The 20,000-nt window shown below is 45.2% G+C and overlaps 2 protein-coding genes across 4 annotated transcripts in view; both read left to right on the plus strand.

The window, feature by feature from the left end:
* Positions 1-2,000, plus strand: part of LOC112239301 (general transcription factor IIIC, polypeptide 3) — a 23,270-nt gene extending 21,270 nt beyond the window's left edge. For 2 of the 3 annotated variants that reach the window (XM_042317903.1, XM_042317904.1), the window contains exons 19-20: positions 1,176-1,328; positions 1,869-2,000. In XM_042317903.1, coding sequence (XP_042173837.1) covers positions 1,176-1,328; positions 1,869-1,991 — 276 coding nt within the window. In that variant the 3' untranslated portion in view covers positions 1,992-2,000. Of the gene's footprint in view, positions 1-1,175; positions 1,329-1,868 lie in introns of those variants that run through there. The other variant, XR_006082801.1, reaches the window with a different exon arrangement.
* A 2,144-nt stretch (positions 2,001-4,144) lies between these two features.
* Positions 4,145-20,000, plus strand: part of LOC112241713 (E3 ubiquitin-protein ligase HECW2) — a 73,151-nt gene continuing 57,295 nt past the window's right edge. The window contains exon 1 of the mRNA XM_042317914.1: positions 4,145-4,806. The gene's annotated coding sequence lies outside the window, so the exon portion shown is untranslated. The remainder of the gene's footprint in view (positions 4,807-20,000) is intronic.

A 20,000-nucleotide genomic window follows, 5' to 3' on the forward strand; every position in this document is an offset into this window, starting at 1 on the left:
TGTGTGGACCCTATGTGTGTGTGTGTGGACCCTATGTGTGTGTGTGTGGACCCTATGTGTGCGTGTGTGGACCCTATGTGTGTGTGTGTATGTGTGTGTAGACCCTATGTGTTGTGTGTGTGTGTGTGTAGACCCTATGTGTTGTGTGTGTGTGTGGACCCTATGTGTGTGTGTGTGTGAACCCTATGTGTGCGTGTGTGGACCCTATGTGTGCGTGTGTGGACCCTATGTGTGTGTGTGTGTGTGTGTGTAGACCCTATGTGTTGTGTGTGTGTGTGTGTGTAGACCCTATGTGTGTGTGTGTGTGTGTGTGTGTAGACCCTATGTGTTGTGTGTGTGTGTGTGTGTAGACCCTATGTGTGTGTGTGTGTGTGTGTAGACCCTATGTGTTGTGTGTGTGTGTGTAGACCCTATGTGTGTGTGTGTGTGTGTGTAGACCCTATGTGTTGTGTGTGTGTGTGTAGACCCTATGTGTTGTGTGTGTGTGTGTGTGTGTAGACCCTATGTGTTGTGTGTGTGTGTAGACCCTATGTGTTGTGTGTGTGTGTGTAGACCCTATGTGTTGTGTGTGTGTGTGTAGACCCTATGTGTTGTGTGTGTGTGTGTAGACCCTATGTGTTGTGTGTGTGTGTGTAGACCCTATGTGTTGTGTGTGTGTGTGTAGACCCTATGTGTTGTGTGTGTGTGTGTAGACCCTATGTGTTGTGTGTGTGTGTAGACCCTATGTGTGTGTGTGTGTGTGTGTGTAGACCCTATGTGTTGTGTGTGTGTGTGTGTAGACCCTATGTGTGTGTGTGTGTGTGTGTAGACCCTATGTGTTGTGTGTGTGTGTGTAGACCCTATGTGTTGTGTGTGTGTGAACCCTATGTGTGTGTGTGTGGACCCTATGTGTTGTGTGTGTGTGTGAACCCTATGTGTGCGTGTGTGGACCCTATGTGTGTGTGTGGACCCTATGTGTGTGTGTGTGGACCCTATGTGTGCGTGTGTGGACCCTATGTGTGTGTGTGGACCCTATGTGTGTGTGTGTGAACCCTATGTGTGTGTGTGTGGACCCTATGTGTGCGTGTGTGGACCCTATGTGTGTGTGTAGACCCTATGTGTTGTGTGTGTGTGTGTAGACCCTATGTGTCGTGTGTGTTTTGTGTCATAACGTGTGTGTCTTTGTGTTGTGGCAGGGATTCTCATTCCTGTGGCGTTACGTGGAGCAGCGTGGGCCCTGCCAGGAGAGCATGTACAACCTGGGACGGGCCCTGCAGCAGATGGGCCTGGCACACCTCGCCATTCACTATTACCACAAGGCTCTCAGCTTCCCTCCTCTTACACTAGAGGTATATACTACAGACACACCTCTCCATTCACTATTACCACAAGGCTCTCAGCTTCCCTCTTACACTACAGGTATATACTACAGACACACCTCTCCATTCACTATTACCACAAGGCTCTCAGCTTCCCTCTTACACTACAGGTATATACTACAGACACACCTCTCCATTCACTATTACCACAAGGCTCTCAGCTTCCCTCTTACACTACAGGTATATACTACAGACACACCTCTCCATTCACTATTACCACAAGGCTCTCAGCTTCCCTCTTACACTAGAGGTATATACTACAGACACACCTCTCCATTCACTATTACCACAAGGCTCTCAGCTTCCCTCTTACACTACAGGTATATACTACAGACACACCTCTCCATTCACTATTACCACAAGGCTCTCAGCTTCCCTCTTACACTAGAGGTATATACTACAGACACACCTCTCCATTCACTATTACCACAAGGCTCTCAGCTTCCCTCTTACACTAGAGGTATATACTACAGACACACACCTCATCTCTTCCTCATCTCTCTCCTACAGGGTATTGCGGATGACCAGGTAGACCTGCGTAGAGAGATAGCCTTCAACCTGTCAATCATCTACCAGGCCAGTGGAAACACTGAGATGGTACGACACCTCATCAACACATACTGCACTGTATAATGACCTATCAGGACCCTCTGATCTGTATAATATCAGGTCCTCTATACTGACTGTATAATGACCTATCAGGTCCTCTATACTGGACTGTATAATGACCTATCAGGTCCTCTATACTGGACTGTATAATGACCTATCAGGTCCTCTATACTGGACTGTATAATGACCTATCAGGTCCTCTATACTGGACTGTATAATGACCTATCAGGTCCTCTATACTGGACTGTATAATGACCTATCAGGTCCTCTATACTGGACTGTATAATGACCTATCAGGTCCTCTATACTGAACTGTATAATGACCTATCAGGTCCTCTATACTGGACTGTATAATGACCTATCAGGTCCTCTATACTGGACTGTATAATGACCTATCAGGTCCTCTATACTGGACTGTATAATGACCTATCAGGTCCTCTATACTGGACTGTATAATGACCTATCAGGTCCTCTATACTGGACTGTATAATGACCTATCAGGTCCTCTATACTGGACTGTATAATGACCTATCAGGTCCTCTATACTGAACTGTATAATGACCTATCAGGTCCTCTATACTGGACTGTATAATGACCTATCAGGTCCTCTATACTGAACTGTATAATGACCTATCAGGTCCTCTATACTGGACTGTATAATGACCTATCAGGTCCTCTATACTGGACTGTATAATGACCTATCAGGTCCTCTATACTGGACTGTATAATGACCTATCAGGTCCTCTATACTGGACTGTATAATGACCTATCAGGTCCTTTTTTCTGCAGCGGTGGCAAAGTTAGTGTAGTGGGTGTGGCCAATGGCACGGTCTCCAACCGAAAATGAGCAGAAATATTTTGGTGTTTTAAAGCTAAATGTCCTTCAATTCTACACATTTTGCTGTGGCTTATGGCGTGTTCTTATGCTATCTGAATGACTCAAACAGTATAACAAAATCAATGGGGGCCCCATGACATGATATTTGGGGAATTTTTGATTCTCCCTGACTAGTTTTTATTTTGGTGATTTATATTTTTTGTTCTCAAAGATAATCTTTGTACTGCAGCGCCAGCTGTGCCACCAGAGACTCTGGGTTCGCGCCCAGGCTCTGTCGTAACCGGCCGCGACCGGGAGGTCTGTGGGGCCATTGGCCTAGCGTCGTCCGGGTTAGGGAGGGTTTGGCCATTAGGGATATCCTTGTCTCATCGCGCACCAGCGACTCCTGTGGCGGGCCGGGCGCAGTGCACGCTAACCAAGGTTGCCAGGTGCACGGTGTTTCCTCCGACACATTGGTGCGGCTGGCTTCCGGGTTGGATGCGCGCTGTGTAAAGAAGCAGTGCGGCTTGGTTGGGTTGTGTATCGGAGGACGCATGACTTTCAACCTTCGTCTCTCCTGAGCATGACTTTCAACCTTCGTCTCTCCTGAGCCCGTACGGGAGTTGTAGCGATGAGACAAGATAGTAGCTACTAAACAATTGGATACCACGAAATTTTGGAGAAAAAGGGGTAAAATAAAAAAAAATATTTAAAAAATATAATCTTTTAAAAAAATCTATCTTTCCATTAGCTTTTCTACATAGAAATATATATATATGTATGTATGTATGTATGTGTATGTTTTCTGGGGGGAGTGGCAGCACGGGCCGCCACTGCTAAATGCATATAGGGGAAACACTGTAATGTCATGTGATGTCCTGACCAATACCATAGGAATACCATTACACTGTAGGATGTGTAGGAGGTCATACCGTAGGAATACTAGATGTATCCAGGGGTCACATTTAAAATCACCCCAGTCGGTTACATCCTGTTCCACAGCCTTGCTAAAAAACTGTCTAAAGATGTAAAAATGGAAACATGATTTGTATATGTTGTTGTCAACAACACCTTATGTTTACTCTAACTTGTGTACATAGATTTGGTAGAAAAATGTATACACTGAAATAAATAAAACATGTTTATTAACCATTTGTGGTGCCTTTTTTTTTTAACCTGACCCAGAAGCCTGATATTGTTGGAAAAACATCTGACTGGCTCCTTTGTTTTGCTTCAGGGATTATAAAAGTGAGATTGACCAAATCCCTCCGTCCATCTCTCTACCATCTGCTAACATCTTGTCCCTGCTACCTCATAGTGCTATTGATACATCTAGCCTACTTTCATCCACTATGCTCGTGTACTGACTGATGCCGCTGGTCCAAACAACGTTATGCCGCGCCAGCTAGCGCACCGTTGACCAGACAAAGCTTTCTAGAAAGTTCTTCAACGCGATTCAAGGGTTGGAAAAGTGTTGAGTTAATATCTCGATATGCTGACACCGTTCCGACCTGTCACCAAGGAGAGATGCTACAAAAACAGGACCGTATTCACTGTTGCTGCCACAGGAGCGGAAATAGTGCAGCGGATATGGGCTCTTCTAAATAATTAAGAGAAGAGGAGCGCTTTCTTTACTGCAGACTGGCACGTCAACTAACGGTTCGGTAGAATCTAACGGAGTTTATCCACCAATGCTATGAAATCTAACAGATGACATATCGCAACCTCGGATCGAGAACCAGATTTTACGGCTGACATTTGACAGACGGGAGACTGGAAGAGGAGCGGAAGGGAGCGACACAGTGCCGCCGCGAATGAGCGCTGGATCACCGCTGGGAGTCCACAGACCGTCGGTGGGGCACGGCCCGTGCCGATCTGTCGTCCATGATCAGACGTCGGGAAATAAACATGTAGCTAGCTACTGCTACTTGGTTATAGTACATATAATTCACCCTAAATAAGAACACGGGAAAGCGGGTTTACCGTGTCGATTACGGTACGGTGTTCCACGTTATTTAGACGGTAAGTGAGGTGTGCTTACATAATGTGTACTGGGTTTTCGCTGGGATTTGCTGTTATTGTTTTCATCCCGGGAACTCGCGAGCTGGGCTGACACGGAAAGTGATGTTACGTGTGACAGGTTGACAGCTCACACGTTTGGGTATCCAGGCTAGAGTGGGCGACAATACACTTCACATATGTGGCATATTTATATTTCTCAAGAAATGAGTTCAACCCCATAATAACAATTGAATCGTTTAACGGGTTTTAAATGGTCTCAGTATAGGCCTGTGGTCTAGCAGTGTAAAACTGCTGGTGCCTGTGACGGTTTGTGTCAGGTATTTAGTGACTAGTGTAATGCCATGTTGATATATGACAATGCATCATGTATAGCCTACTACATGTATAGCCTATAATATGTTTCTGAGGGAACATGTTAGTCAGAAATAAATCCCTCATTTCTCTATGTATACGTATGAACAGATAGAAACCGATTGCAATATGGGTGTTTAATGAGTAATGGTGTGGTCTGGAACGGCCTGGTTTCTTTGTCTAACTCAATAACAGCAGGGCCTGGGATTCATCTCAGTATATTTCCTCATCTCTAATTGGCTCAATAAGTCCTTAACTCACAGACACCATAGTAATAGAGTTAAACATGAACTACTTCTGTGTGTGTGTGTGTGTGTGTGTGTGTGTGTACACACACACCAGTTTACTGAGATCATAGAGGATCACAGAGGACAGTGGGGCTCGCCAGGGGAGTCACGGACCTATAGGTTTTTGAGTGGGCACTCGTGGCCAAACTATGTGAATGTTCAGTTTGAAACTAATGGTAGGCTCTGTATTGCATAGGCCTGTTCATGTCCTTCATAGGGTTAGAGCTGGACATTACACTGGACATCATGTACATGAGACCTTAAAGGGGCTGACTGGGAGTCCAGAAATAACTGGTGGTATGTGAGGGAGAACAATATGTAGCCTAGGCAACACACACACACATAAACAATGCAGCTAGCTTCCTGTCCACAGCTCAGAGCCCTGCCCATAACATTCCATCCTGTGCCACTGGCCGGGAACTTCCGAACTCTATGGCCAAACGGCACCCTATTTCCAATGTAGTGCACTATTTTTGACCAGCGCCCATAAGGCGCTTGTCAAAAGTAGTACACTATATAGGGAATAGTGTGCCATTTAGGTTGCATCCTATCTGTGTTGTTGTTGACCAACTGAATATAATACCAGTCATTCCGTTCCACACTGGCTGTCCACTTTGCCTCTTACATTCACTGTCCCTAAACACAGTGACTCCATGGATCACCCTGTAGCTCTGCTAACACACCTGAACTGTGGCTCTGTTAACACAACTTACCTGTAACTCTGTTAACACACCTGACCTGTAGTTCTGTTAACACACCTGACCTGTAGTTCTGTTAACACACCTGACCTGTAGCTCTGTTAACACACCTGACCTGTAGCTCTGTTAACACACCTGACCTGTAGCTCTGCTAACACACCTGACCTGTAGCTCTGTTAACACACCTGACCTGTAGCTCTGTTAATACACCTTAACCACGACCCACCACCCATGTGACTGGGGTCTACTGCCTGGCTGCCTCTGCTTTTCTCTTGGACTTATGACCTAATTTCCTGTAAGCGGAGAGAATAGAGGAGGGTTGTTTTTAGTACTTTAGTCAACAATAGTGTCACATAACGCCAGTGTACGGTGTATTTTGGGAATGGTACCTGTCTGTGGTTGAATCCAAAACCAGAGGGTAGACAGGAGAGGAGAGGGAGAATCTTATGGTACCTAACCTAACATTACTACACTATAACCTAAACTGTTCTAGACACCTGTCACTTCATACACACACAAACACACCCATATCACATCGCTCTCTCTACCATCCTATTTCTGCCTCGTGTGGAAACGGTTTTGTAGGCTACATCTCAGATATCTCCATACCACCTTCACTGTGCCAGCCCTTTAAGAGCGCTCCTCTCTGTACAGTGCTACCTCGCCCTCTTTCACTCTCTCCCTCTTTCACTTATTCTCTCCACCTCTCTCTCTCTCTCTCTCGCTGCCTACTCCCCCCCCTCTATCTCTCTCTCTCTCTCTCTCTCGCACTGCCTGCTCCCTCTCTCTCTCTCTCTCTCTCTCTCTCTCTCTCGCACTGCCTGCTCCCTCTCTCTCTCTCTCTCGCTCTCTCTCGCTCTCTCACTGCCTGCTCCCTCCTCTCTCTCTCTCTCTCTCTCTCTCTCTCGCTCTCTCTCCCGCTGCCTACTCCCTCCTCTCTCTCTCTCTCTCGCTCTCTCTCTCGCTGCCTGCTCCCTCCTCTCTCTCTCTCTCTCTCGCTGTCTGCTCCCTCCTCTCTCCTCTTCCTCCCATACTACCTTCATCCCTCCCTCCTTTCTCAGTGTAATCTCCTGACAGGGTGATTAGGGAATGTAAACCCTGTATGCCTGAAGCTTGAAGCTGATTGGATGACGGTTGGCTGTGTGTCTCTCTCTCTATCTCTCTCCCCCTCTCTCTCTCTCCTCTAGGCTCTAGACAGGCTCTCGGCCCTGGATCACTCTCTCTCTCTGAGCCTGGTCCAATCCTGAGCCTTCCTCCTTTTAATTGAGATTCACTAGTCTACCCCTGTATGAGCATCACCACCGTGACCTGAGGTGACAGGACAGAAAAGGACAGGACAGGATAAGGCAGGACAGAAAAGGACAGGATAAGGCAGGACATAAGGAAAGGGCAGGACAGAACAGGTCAGGGAAACCCACATACCTCCATACCTGTCTCTGTGACAAGTCTGACAACCTGATCTCAGTACCCTGAAGGCAGTAGTCTGACAACCTGATCTCAGTACCCTGAAGGCAGTAGTCTGACAACCTGATCTCAGTACCCTGAAGGCAGTAGTCTGACAACCTGATCTCAGTACCCTGAAGGCAGTAGTCTGACAACCTGATCTCAGTACCCTGAAGGCAGTAGTCTGACAACCTGATCTCAGTACCCTGAAGGCAGTAGTCTGACAACCTGATCTCAGTACCCTGAAGGCAGTAGTCTGACAACCTGATCTCAGTACCCTGAAGGCAGTAGTCTGACAACCTGATCTCAGTACCCTGAAGGCAGTAGTCTGACAACCTGATCTCAGTACCCTGAAGGCAGTAGTCTGACAACCTGATCTCAGTACCCTGAAGGCAGTAGTAGGTGTTGCTGGTAGTGTAGTCTACACACCACCCAGTAGTGATATGGCACCTTTATTTTACAACACATAGATGACCAGGTGCTTAATAAGAAATAAGCTGGTAACATGCTTACATTGTAACATAGTAATAACCTAGACTACTACTGGTTTGTTAACTAGCCTTGTCTGAGCCAGAACTTCTCTTCTCTGTTCCTTATAGCAGATACAAACCCACAGTACCAGTGGAACTACAACATACCGGACAGGAATAGATTGACTCAGGTATTTTATTTACACATTCCATTAGTGAGCCAAGTCATCTCCTATCAGAATGTTCAAACATTACACATAGAAATGTATACATCTATGATGACGTTTTAAGAAAGATCACGTGACTGTGTGTTGGAAGTCTGAACTGTGTGTATGTGTGATTTTTTTTTGCATGTGTGTTTATTTGTGTGTGTGTGTGTGTGTGATCACTGCGTACACAGGAAGGGGTCAAGGAAAGGCCCATGTTGGTGTTTTCCTCTCTCTGGACTAGACAGGACGTGTCGGTAATGTAGCTGACAATTGAGCTCCATGTTCTGGGCTGTTTTAGGAGGGCTGAGTGGGTCATGTCAGGACAAGAAGTCCACACTCATGTGTGGTGTGGGTGTGTGCTTTTGCTGTGGTATAAATAGCAGTAACAGTTAGTTATTTATAACCAGGACAGTACCACTGACTGTTGTGTCGGTCATGTTGTTATAACCAGGACAGTAACACTAACTAATGTGTTGGATGGTGTGTAGACTACAACAGGATATTGGATGGTGTGTAGACTACAACAGGATATTGGATGGTGTGTAGACTACAACAGGATATTGGATGGTGTGTAGACTACAACAGGATATTGGATGGTGTGTAGACTACAACAGGATATTGGATGGTGTGTAGACTACAACAGGATATTGGATACAACAGGATATTGGTGTGAGACTACAACAGGATATTGGATGGTGTGTAGACTAGACAACAGGATATTGGATGGTGTGTAGACTACAACAGGATATTGGATGGTGTGTAGACTACAACACCATATTGGATGGTGTGTAGACTACAACAGGATATTGGATGGTGTGTAGACTACAACAGGATATTGGATGGTGTGTTGACTACAACAGGATATTGGATGGTGTGTAGACTACAACAGGATATTGGATGGTGTGTAGACTACAACAGGATATTGGATGGTGTGTAGACTACAACAGGATATTGGATGGTGTGTAGACTACAACAGGATATTGGATGGTGTGTAGACTACAACAGGATATTGGATGGTGTGTAGACTACAACAGGATATTGGATGGTGGGTAGACTACAACAGGATATTGGATTGGTGGGTAGGGAGGTGAAGTTAGGGGAGATGGCTGAATCAGCTGTCTCTCTGCCCTGGCCGGCTTCTTCAGGAGGTAGGTCCTCTCGTGTGTCTCTCTGCCCTGGCCGGGGTCTTCAGGAGGTAGGTCCTCTCGTGTGTCTCTCTGCCCTGGCCGGGGTCTTCAGGAGGTAGGCCCTCTCGTGTGTCTCTCTGCCCTGGCAGTGTGTGTGTGTGTTTACCATTGCGACCACAGGGTTATCCTCGCCCCTGATTTAACTGACTCTGGTTAGAGGTTGTCCTCCCTGATTTAACTGGTTAGAGGTTATCCTCCTCCCTGATTTAACTGACTCTGGTTAGAGGTTAGCAGTAGCAGGTTTACTCTGGCCACCAGGTATCAGGGGAGCTGACTGCTTCATGGTTAGGAGAGACTCAGCGTCTCGTCCTATAGACTCCTTATTCTATTCAGATAGGATCCACTAATGTCCCAGACAGGGAAATTATCTTGGACACACAGCACTGCAGTACACAAAACTAAGACTGCACATTACACACTGGGTATGCAGTGATACAAATACATAATCATGTAAATAGCCTCATATTATATATATAACCATGTTTAATAGTGTAATACTATATTATATATAACCATGGTTAATAGTAGCAGGTTTACTCTCATAGGTATAATACTATTCTATTAGATTATAACTAGTGTAATACTATATTATATATAACCATGTTTAATAGTCTAATACTATATTATATATATAACCATGGTTAATAGTGTAATACTATATTATTTATAACCATGTTTAATAGTGTAATACTATATTATATATAACCATGGTTAATAGTGTAATACTATATTATATATAACCATGGTTAATAGTGTAATACTATATTATATATAACCATGGTTAATAGTGTAATACTATATTATATATAACCATGGTTAATAGTGGTTATAGTGTAATACTATATTATATATAACCATGGTTAATAGTGTAATACTATATTATATATAACCATGGTTAATAGTGTAATACTATATTGTATATAACCATGGTTAATACTGTAATACTATATTATATATAACCATGGTTAATAGTGTAATACTATATTGTATATAACCATGGTTAATAGTGTAATACTATATTATATATATAACCATTGTTTAATAGTGTAATACTATATTATATATAACCATGTTTAATAGTCTAATACTATATTATATATAACCATTGTTTAATAGTGTAATACTATATTATATATATAACCATGGTTAATTGTGTAATACTATATTTGTTCATCCTTATCTTAGACAGATGGCCCCATTTCAAAGATAAAAACCCTATTTGAGTGCTTAGAAAATAAATCGGGAAGGCAGAGAGTTTTATAGAATGATTTATTATTAGCCTATTTCATTTGAAGAGACAGACAGGACCATCCCTAATCAAGACAAAATGAGAAGAAAAAAATCCAGAAAATCACATTGTAGGATTTTAAATTAATTCATTTGCAAATTATGGTGGAAAATAAGTATTTGGTCAATAACAAAAGTTTATCTCAATACTTTGTTATATACCCTTTGTTGGCAATGACAGAGGTCAAATGTTTTCTGTAAGTCTTCACAAGGTTTTCACACACTGGTGCTGGTATTTTGGTCCATTCCTCCATGCAGATCCCCTCTAGAGCAGTGATGTTTTGGGGCTGTTGCTGGGCAACACGGACTTTCAACTCCCTCCAAAGATTTTCTATGGGGTTGAGATCTGGAGACTGGCTAGGCCACTCCAGGACCTTGAAATGCTTCTTACGAACCCACTCCTTCGTTGCCCGGGCGGTGTGTTTGGGATCATTGTCATGCTGAAAGACCCAGCCACGTTTCATCTTCAATGCCCTTGCTGATGGAAGGAGGTTTTCACTCAAAATCTCACGATACATGGCCCCATTCATCCTTTCCTTTACACGGATCAGTTGTCCTGGTCCCTTTGCAGAAAAACAGCCCCAAAGCATGATGTTTCCACCCCCATGCTTCACAGTAGGAATGGTGTTCTTTGGATGCAACTCAGCATTCTTTGTCCTCCAAACACGACGAGTTGAGTTTTTACCAAAAAGTTCTATTTTGGTTTCATCTGACCATATGACATTCTCCCAATCTTCTTCTGGATCATCCAAATGCTCTCTAGCAAACTTCAGACAGGCCTGGACATGTACTGGCTTAAGCAGGGGGACACGTCTGGCAATGCAGGATTTGAGTCCCTGGTGGCGTAGTGTGTTACTGATGGTAGGCTTTGTTACTTTGGTCCCAGCTCTCTGCAGGTCATTCACTAGGTCCCCCCGTGTGGTTCTGGGATTTTTGCTCACCGTTCTTGTGATAATTTTGACCCCACGGGGTGAGATCTTGCGTGGAGCCCCAGAAGGAGGGAGATTATCAGTGGTCTTGTATGTCTTCCATTTCCTAATAATTGCTCCCACAGTTGATTTCCTCAAACCAAGCTGCTTACCTATTGCAGATTCAGTCTTCCCAGCCTGGTGCAGGTCTACAATTTTGTTTCTGGTGTCCTTTGACAGCTCTTTGGTCTTGGCCATAGTGGAGTTTGGAGTGTGACTGTTTGAGGTTGTGGACAGGTGTCTTTTATACTGATAACAAGTTCAAACAGGTGCCATTAATACAGGTAACGAGTGGAGGACAGAGGAGCCTCTTAAAGAAGAAGTTACAGGTCTGTGAGAGCCAGGAATCTTGCTTGTTTGTAGGTGACCAAGTACTTATTTTCCACCATAATTTGCAAATAAATTCATTTAAAATCCTACAATGTGATTTTCTGGATTTGTTCTTCTCATTTTGTCTGTCATAGTTGAAGTGTACCTATGATGAAAATTACAGGCCTCTTTCATCGTTTTAAGTGGGAGAACTTGCACAATTGGTGGCTGACTAAATACTTTTTTGCCCCACTGTACATGGGGGTTGTTTTATCAGGTCTACAGTATATAGTGGGGGTTGTTTTATCAGGTCTACAGTATATAGTGGGGTTGTTTTATCAGGTCTACAGTATATAGTGAATTAACTTCCTTTGTTTGATGAAGATAGAAATAGAATTCTATAAAAATGACATGTGAGAGAGAGGGGAAGATGGAAGTGAGGGATATTGAGATTTGAAGGAGAGGGGAGGGAGGGATATTGAGATTTGAAGGAGAGGGTAGTGAGGGATATTGAGATTTGAAGGAGAGGGGAGTGAGGGATATTGAGATTTGAAGGAGAGGGGAGGGAGGGATATTGAGATTTGAAGGAGAGGGGAGGGAGGGATATTGAGATTTGCAGGAGAGGGGAGTGAGGGATATTGAGAGGTGAATGAGGTGAGAGGAAGAGGGGAGGGAGGGATATTGAGAGTTGAGTGAGGTGAGGGTGAGGGGAGTAAGGGGATTGTGAGGTGAGGGAGAGAGGGAGGGAGATGGGAGTGATGAGGATTGAGAGGTGAGTGAGGTCCGGGAGAGTGTGCTGTAACCATGGAGATCAACATGGATGGAGGGAGGGGCAGAGAGAGGATGAAGGGGGAGAGGAGTGATGATCAGATTGGAGCTGTGTGGTAATACAGGGATTAGAGGAAGCATTCAGTGAACACTACATCCACCCATTCTCCCTCTAATCCTCAACCTCAAATCAACAGCATTCACCTTCTGCATATTTCTCTCTCTGTCTGTGTGTGTGTGTGTTGCCATGTGGGCATGAGTACCTCTGTGCTCTGCCAGTGATTCATTCAGAACTGCCCCGGAGCTATTTTTAAAGCAATCTCTATTTGTGTGTGTGTGTGTGTGTGTGTGTGTGTGTGTGTGTGTGTGGGTGTGTGCGCACGCATTCCTTTCCTCTCCATTAAAGAGCAGATTCTGTAAACAGCAGTGTAACACCAGACATGTCTAAACCATTATTTAACCCCTCTGCAGTCTGTTTTACTGCACTACGGTATTCCTCTGGGCTTCCCAACAGAGGTGGTACGCCCCAAATGGCATTCTATCCTATTTCCTATACAGCGCAATACTTTTGATGAGAGCCATATATGGGCCCTGGTAGAAGTAGTGTACTACAGAGGGAATAGGGTGCCATGGGAAGCACCCTGGGTGTAATCTAGATTCCAGCCTTCTGAATGAACCTGGTGGTCAGAGGAAACAGATGATTGGAAAGATGTTACAGAGGATTTCTCCTCTTAACATGCTGCTCCAGGTACCAAGCTGTCACTGAAATCCATCACAATAGTTGGAGCTGTGGAAATGATACACGGTGTCTATTATCCTGCTGTTTTATGGAAAAGCCCTGAAAGAGGACCGATGGATACCAAACGTGTGAGGCTACAGGATGATTATAATTATTTGTTTTATGGAAAAAGCCCTGTCTTTTGGAGAGTGTTTGAGAGACAGAGCGGACAGACAGATTCCTGACATACTAACGTGTTCCAGAACCATAACATCAGTCTGTGGAGCCTCTATCAAAGCCTCTATTAGCAGGCTTCACCTCACAGAGCCTCTATTAGCAGGCTTCACCTCACAGAGCCTCTATTAGCAGGCTTCACCTCACAGAGCCTCTATTAGCAGGCTTCACCTCACAGAGCCTCTATTAGCAGGCTTCACCTCACAGAGCAGAACTCAGTGCAGAGCAGGTTATAACACAGGATAGCAGGCTTCACCTCACATGCAGAGACCATAGAGCCTCTATTAGCAGGCTTCACCTCACAGAGCCTCTATTAGCAGGCTTTCTATTAGCAGGCTTCACCTCACAGAGCCTCTATTAGCAGGCTTCACCTCACAGAGCAGAACTCAGTGCAGAGACCAGGTTATAACATCAGTCTGTGGAGCCTCTATCAAAGCCTCTATTAGCAGGCTTCACCTCACAGAGCCTCTATTAGAGGCTTCACCTCACAGAGCCTCTATTAGCAGGCTTCACCTCACAGAGCAGAACTCAGTGCAGAGACCAGGTTATAACATCAGTCTGTGGAGCCTCTATCAAAGCCTCTATTAGCAGGCTTCACCTCACAGAGCAGAACTCAGTGCAGCAGACCAGGTTATAACATCAGTCTGCAGTCTGTGAGAGCCTCTATCAAAGCCTCTATTAGCAGGCTTCACCTCACAGAGCCTCTATTAGCAGGCTTCACCTCACAGAACCTCTATTAGCAGGCTTCACCTCACAGAGCAGAACTCAGTGCAGAGACCAGGTTATAACATCAGTCTGTGGAGCCTCTATCAAAGCCTCTATTAGCAGGCTTCACCTCACAGAGCAGAACTCAGTGCAGAGACCAGGTTATAACATCAGTCTGCGGAGCCTCTATCAAAGCCTCTATTAGCAGGCTTCACCTCACAGAGCCTCTATTAGCAGGCTTCACCTCACAGAGTCTCTATTAGCAGGCTTCACCTCACAGAGCAGAACTCAGTGCAGAGACCAGGTTATAACATCAGTCTCAGCCTCAGCAGGCTTCACCTCAAAGCCTCTATTAGCAGGCAGAGCAGAACTTCAGAGACCAGGTTATAACATCAGTCAGCCTCTATCAAAGCCTCTATTAGCAGGCTTCACCTCACAGAGCCTCTATTAGCAGGCTTCACCTCACAGAGCCTCTATTAGCAGGCTTCACCTCACAGAGCCTCTATTAGCAGGCTTCACCTCACAGAGCAGAACTCAGTGCAGAGACCAGGTTATAACATCAGTCTGTGGAGCCTCTATCAAAGCCTCTATTAGCAGGCTTCACCTCACAGAGCTCTATTAGCAGGCTTCACCTCACAGAGCCTCTATTAGCAGGCTTCACCTCACAGAGCCTCTATTAGCAGGCTTCACCTCACAGAGCCTCAGAGCCTCTCATCACAGAGCCTCTATTAGCAGGCTTCACCTCACAGAGCAGAACTCAGTGCAGAGACCAGGTTATAACATCAGTCTGTGGAGCCTCTATCAAAGCCTCTATTAGCAGGCTTCACCTCACAGAGCCTCTATTAGCAGGCTTCACCTCACAGAGCCTCTATTAGCAGGCTTCACCTCAGAGCCTCTATTAGCAGCTTCACCTCAGAGCCTCTATTAGCAGGCTTCACCTCACAGAGCAGAACTCAGTGCAGAGACCAGGTTATAACATCAGTCTGCGGAGCCTCTATCAAAGCCTCTATTAGCAGGCTTCACCTCACAGAGCCTCTATTAGCAGGCTTCACCTCACAGAGTCTCTATTAGCAGGCTTCACCTCACAGAGCAGAACTCAGTGCAGAGACCAGGTTATAACATCAGTCTGTGGAGCCTCTATCAAAGCCTCTATTAGCAGGCTTCACCTCACAGAGCCTCTATTAGCAGGCTTCACCTCACAGAGCCTCTATTAGCAGGCTTCACCTCACAGAGCAGAACTCAGTGCAGAGACCAGGTTATAACATCAGTCTGCGGAGCCTCTATCAAAGCCTCTATTAGCAGGCTTCACCTCACAGAGCCTCTATTAGCAGGCTTCACCTCACAGAGCAGAACTCAGTGCAGAGACCAGGTTATAACATCAGTCTGTGGAGCCTCTATCAAAGCCTCTATTAGCAGGCTTCACCTCACAGAGCAGAACTCAGTGCAGAGACCAGGTTATAACATCAGTCTGCGAAGCCTCTATCAAAGCCTCTATTAGCAGGCTTCACCTCACAGAGCAGAACTCAGTGCAGAGACCAGGTTATAACATCAGTCTGTGGAGCCTCTATTAGCAGGCTTCACCTCACAGAGCAGAACTCAGTGCAGAGACCAGGTTATAACATCAGTCTGTGGAGCCTCTATCAAAGCCTCTATTAGCAGGCTTCACCTCACAGAGCCTCTATTAGCAGGCTTCACCTCAGAGCCTCTATTAGCAGGCTTCATCTCACAGAGCCTCTATTAGCAGGCTTCACCTCACAGAGCAGAACTCAGTGCAGAGACCAGGTTATAACATCAGTCTGCGAAGCCTCTATCAGAGCCTCTATTAGCAGGCTTCACCTCACAGAGCCTCTATTAGCAGGCTTCGCCTCACAGAGCCTCCTCTATTAGCAGGCTTCACCTCACAGAGCAGAACTCAGTGCAGAGACCAGGTTATAACATCAGTCTGCGAAGCCTCTATCAGAGCCTCTATTAGCAGGCTTCACCTCACAGAGCCTCTATTAGCAGGCTTCGCCTCACAGAGCCTCTATTAGCAGGCTTCACCTCACAGAGTAGAACTCAGTGCAGAGACCAGGTTATGGCATCTGGCTACGTGAGACTTACGTTCTCCAATATTACTGTTTTGTAGTTTCAATGAAAAGCTGGACAAGAGAACCGTGACCCCATCTGAACCTAACTTTCTTTTTCTCTCGTTTTTCCATCCAACTCATCCTTCCGTTACTCTGCCTCTACTGTCAAACAGCCTGAGGTAGTGACATTCCCCAGCATCAACTCCATATTTTATACAGAGAGAGAGAAAGACAGAATAACTGTTATATAAGACCTCATACTCACTGTCTTCTCTTCTAGTTCCTTCTGGTCTCCAGGCAGGAAAGATACTGACTCTCTCTGTTTGATAACTGGTCTGACTTGGTAGTCAGACTGTCTGTTAGTGATCTGTGTTGGTAGTCAGACTGTCTGTTAGTGATCTGTGTTGGTAGTCAGACTGTCTGTTAGTGATCTGAGTTGGTAGTCAGACTGTCTGTTAGTGATCTGTGTTGGTAGTCAGACTGTCTGTTAGTGATCTGAGTTGGTAGTCAGACTGTCTGTTAGTGATCTGAGTTGGTAGTCAGACTGTCTGTTAGTGATCTGTGTTGGTAGTCAGACTGTCTGTTTGAGTAGACAGACTGTCTGATCTGTGTTGGTAGACAGACTGTCTGTTAGTGATCTGTGTTGGTAGACAGACTGTCTGTTAGTGATCTGTGTTGGTAGACAGACTGTCTGTTAGTGATCTGTGGTGGTAGACAGACTGTCTGTTAGTGATCTGAGTTGGTAGACAGACTGTCTGTTAGTGATCTGAGTTGGTAGTCAGACTGTCTGTTAGTGATCTGAGTTGGTAGTCAGACTGTCTGTTAGTGATCTGAGTTGGTAGTCAGACTGTCTGTTAGTGATCTGTGTTGGTAGTCAGACTGTCTGTTAGTGATCTGTGTTGGTAGTCAGACTGTCTGTTTTGTTAGTGATCTGAGTTGGTAGACAGACTGTCTGTTTTGTTAGTGATCTGTGTTGGTAGTCAGTGTACCCCAGCTAGCTACTATGTCACATCATATAGCCTCTCTCTGTCTCTCTCTCTGTCTCTCTCTCTCTCTGTCTCTCTCTCTCTCTCTCTCTCTCTGTCTCTGTCTCTCTCTCTCTCTCTCTCTGTCTCTCTCTCTGTCTCTCTCTCTGTCTCCCTCTCTGTCTCTCTCTCTCTCTCTCTGTCTCTCTGTCTCTCTCTCTCTCTCTCTCTGTCTCTCTCTGTCTCTCTCTGTCTCTCTCTCTCTCTCTCTCTCTCTCTCTCTCTCTCTCTCTCTCTCTCTGTCTCTCTCTCTCTCTGTCTCTGTCTCTCTCTGTCTCTCTCTGCCTCTCTCTCTGTCTCTCTCTCTCTCTGCCTCTGTCTCTCTCTGTCTCTCTCTCTCTCTCTCTCTCTGTCTCTCTCTCTCTCTCTCTCTCTCTCTCTCTGTCTCTCTCTGTCTCTCTCTCTCTGTCTCTCTCTGTCTCTCTCTCTCTCTATGTTCCTCAGTAGCCTCTGTGTCTCTCTCTCTCTCTCTCTCTCTCTCTCTCTCTCTCTCTCTCTCCTCAGTGTATGAAGAACATGACAGAACCCTCTGTTCCCCTGTCCATCCTATCAACTACTTACATAAGCAACACTCTAGTGTACCACCTGCCTTGCTCTCCCTTCAGTCCTGCCTCTCCCGTTCCCTCCAGCTGTATGTGTGTCTACTCCTGTTTATAGCAGACCTGTGAACGCAGACGGGAAGGGAATGGACAGCGTGTGGGAGGAGGGGAGGGAGCCAACCACGCTCCATGTGGGAGTGAGAGAGAGGGTGACAGAGAAAGTGATTGATTGGTTGTTGTGTTTTTAGATTGTTGTGTTTCTGCCTGCACTCTTGTTCGTTTTATGACTCTGGGTGTCTGGGTTTGTGTGTGCTTGTGTGTGTGCGTTCATGCGTGCCAATGTGTCTGGTTTGGCGTAATGACTTTTGCCATGGCAACAGAAGACCTTGTTTTGGAGAGAGGGAGTGAGAGATGATATTGATGAAAATAGATAGAGAGTTAGACAGAGTTAGACAGAGAGAGTTAGAAAGAGAGAGAGACAGATACAGAGAGAGACTAGTACTAATGTAACCACAGTCTAGACAGGAAGAGAGATCAATATGTTCCTCAGTAGCCTGCTAGTACTAATGTAACCACAGTCTAGACAGGAAGAGAGATCAATATGTTCCTCAGTAGCCTGCTAGTACTAATGTAACCACAGTCTAGACAGGAAGAGGGATCAATATGTTCCTCAGTAGCCTGCTAGTACTAATGTAACCACAGTCTAGACAGGAAGAGGGATCAATATGTTCCTCAGTAGCCTGCTAGTACTAATGTAACCACAGTCTAGACAGGAAGAGAGATCAATATGTTCCTCAGTAGCCTGCTAGTACTAATGTACATGTCAATAACCACAGTACTAATGTAACCACAGTCTACAGGGAGAGGGATCAATATGTTCCTCAGTAGCCTGCTAGTACTAATGTAACCACAGTCTACAGGAGAGGGATCAATATGTTCCCCAGTAGCCTGCTAGTACTAATGTAACCACAGTCTACAGGAAGAGGGATCAATATGTTCCCCAGTAGCCTGCTAGTACTAATGTAACCACAGTCTACAGGAAGAGGGATCAATATGTTCCTCAGTAGCCTGCTAGTACTAATGTAACCACAGTAATGTAACCACAGGGAGAGAGATCAATATGTTCCTCAGTAGCCTGCTAGTACTAATGTAACCACAGTCTACAGGAGAGAGATCAATATGTTCCCAGTAGCCTGCTAGTACTAATGTAACCACAGTCTAGACAGGAAGAGAGATCAATATGTTCCCAGTAGCCTGCTAGTACTAATGTAACCACAGTCTAGACAGGAAGAGGGATCAATATGTTCCTCAGTAGCCTGCTAGTACTAATGTAACCACAGTCTACAGGAAGAGGGATCAATATGTTCCTCAGTAGCCTGCTACAGGAAGAGGGATCAATATGTTCCCCAGTAGTTCCTCAGTAGCCTGTAGTACTAATGTAACCACAGTCTACAGGAGAGGGATCAATATGTTCCCCAGTAGCCTGCTAGTACTAATGTAACCACAGTCTACAGGAAGAGGGATCAATATGTTCCTCAGTATAGTACTAATGTAACCACAGTCTACAGATCAATATGTTCCCAGTAGCCTGCTAGTACTAATGTAAACCAATACAGTCTAGTACTAATGTAACCACAGTCTAGACAGGAAGAGGGATCAATATGTTCCTCAGTAGCCTGCTAGTACTAATGTAACCACAGTCTACAGGAGAGGGATCAATATGTTCCTCAGTAGCCTGCTAGTACTAATGTAACCACAGTCTACAGGGAGAGGGATCAATATGTTCCTCAGTAGCCTGCTAGTACTAATGTAACCACAGTCTACAGGGAGAGGGATCAATATGTTCCTCAGTAGCCTGCTAGTACTAATGTAACCACAGTCTAGACAGGAAGAGGGATCAATATGTTCCTCAGTAGCCTGCTAGTACTAA

Source organism: Oncorhynchus tshawytscha, unplaced genomic scaffold (assembly GCF_018296145.1).
Source record: "Oncorhynchus tshawytscha isolate Ot180627B unplaced genomic scaffold, Otsh_v2.0 Un_scaffold_2906_pilon_pilon, whole genome shotgun sequence".
Taxonomy (NCBI): domain Eukaryota; kingdom Metazoa; phylum Chordata; class Actinopteri; order Salmoniformes; family Salmonidae; genus Oncorhynchus; species Oncorhynchus tshawytscha.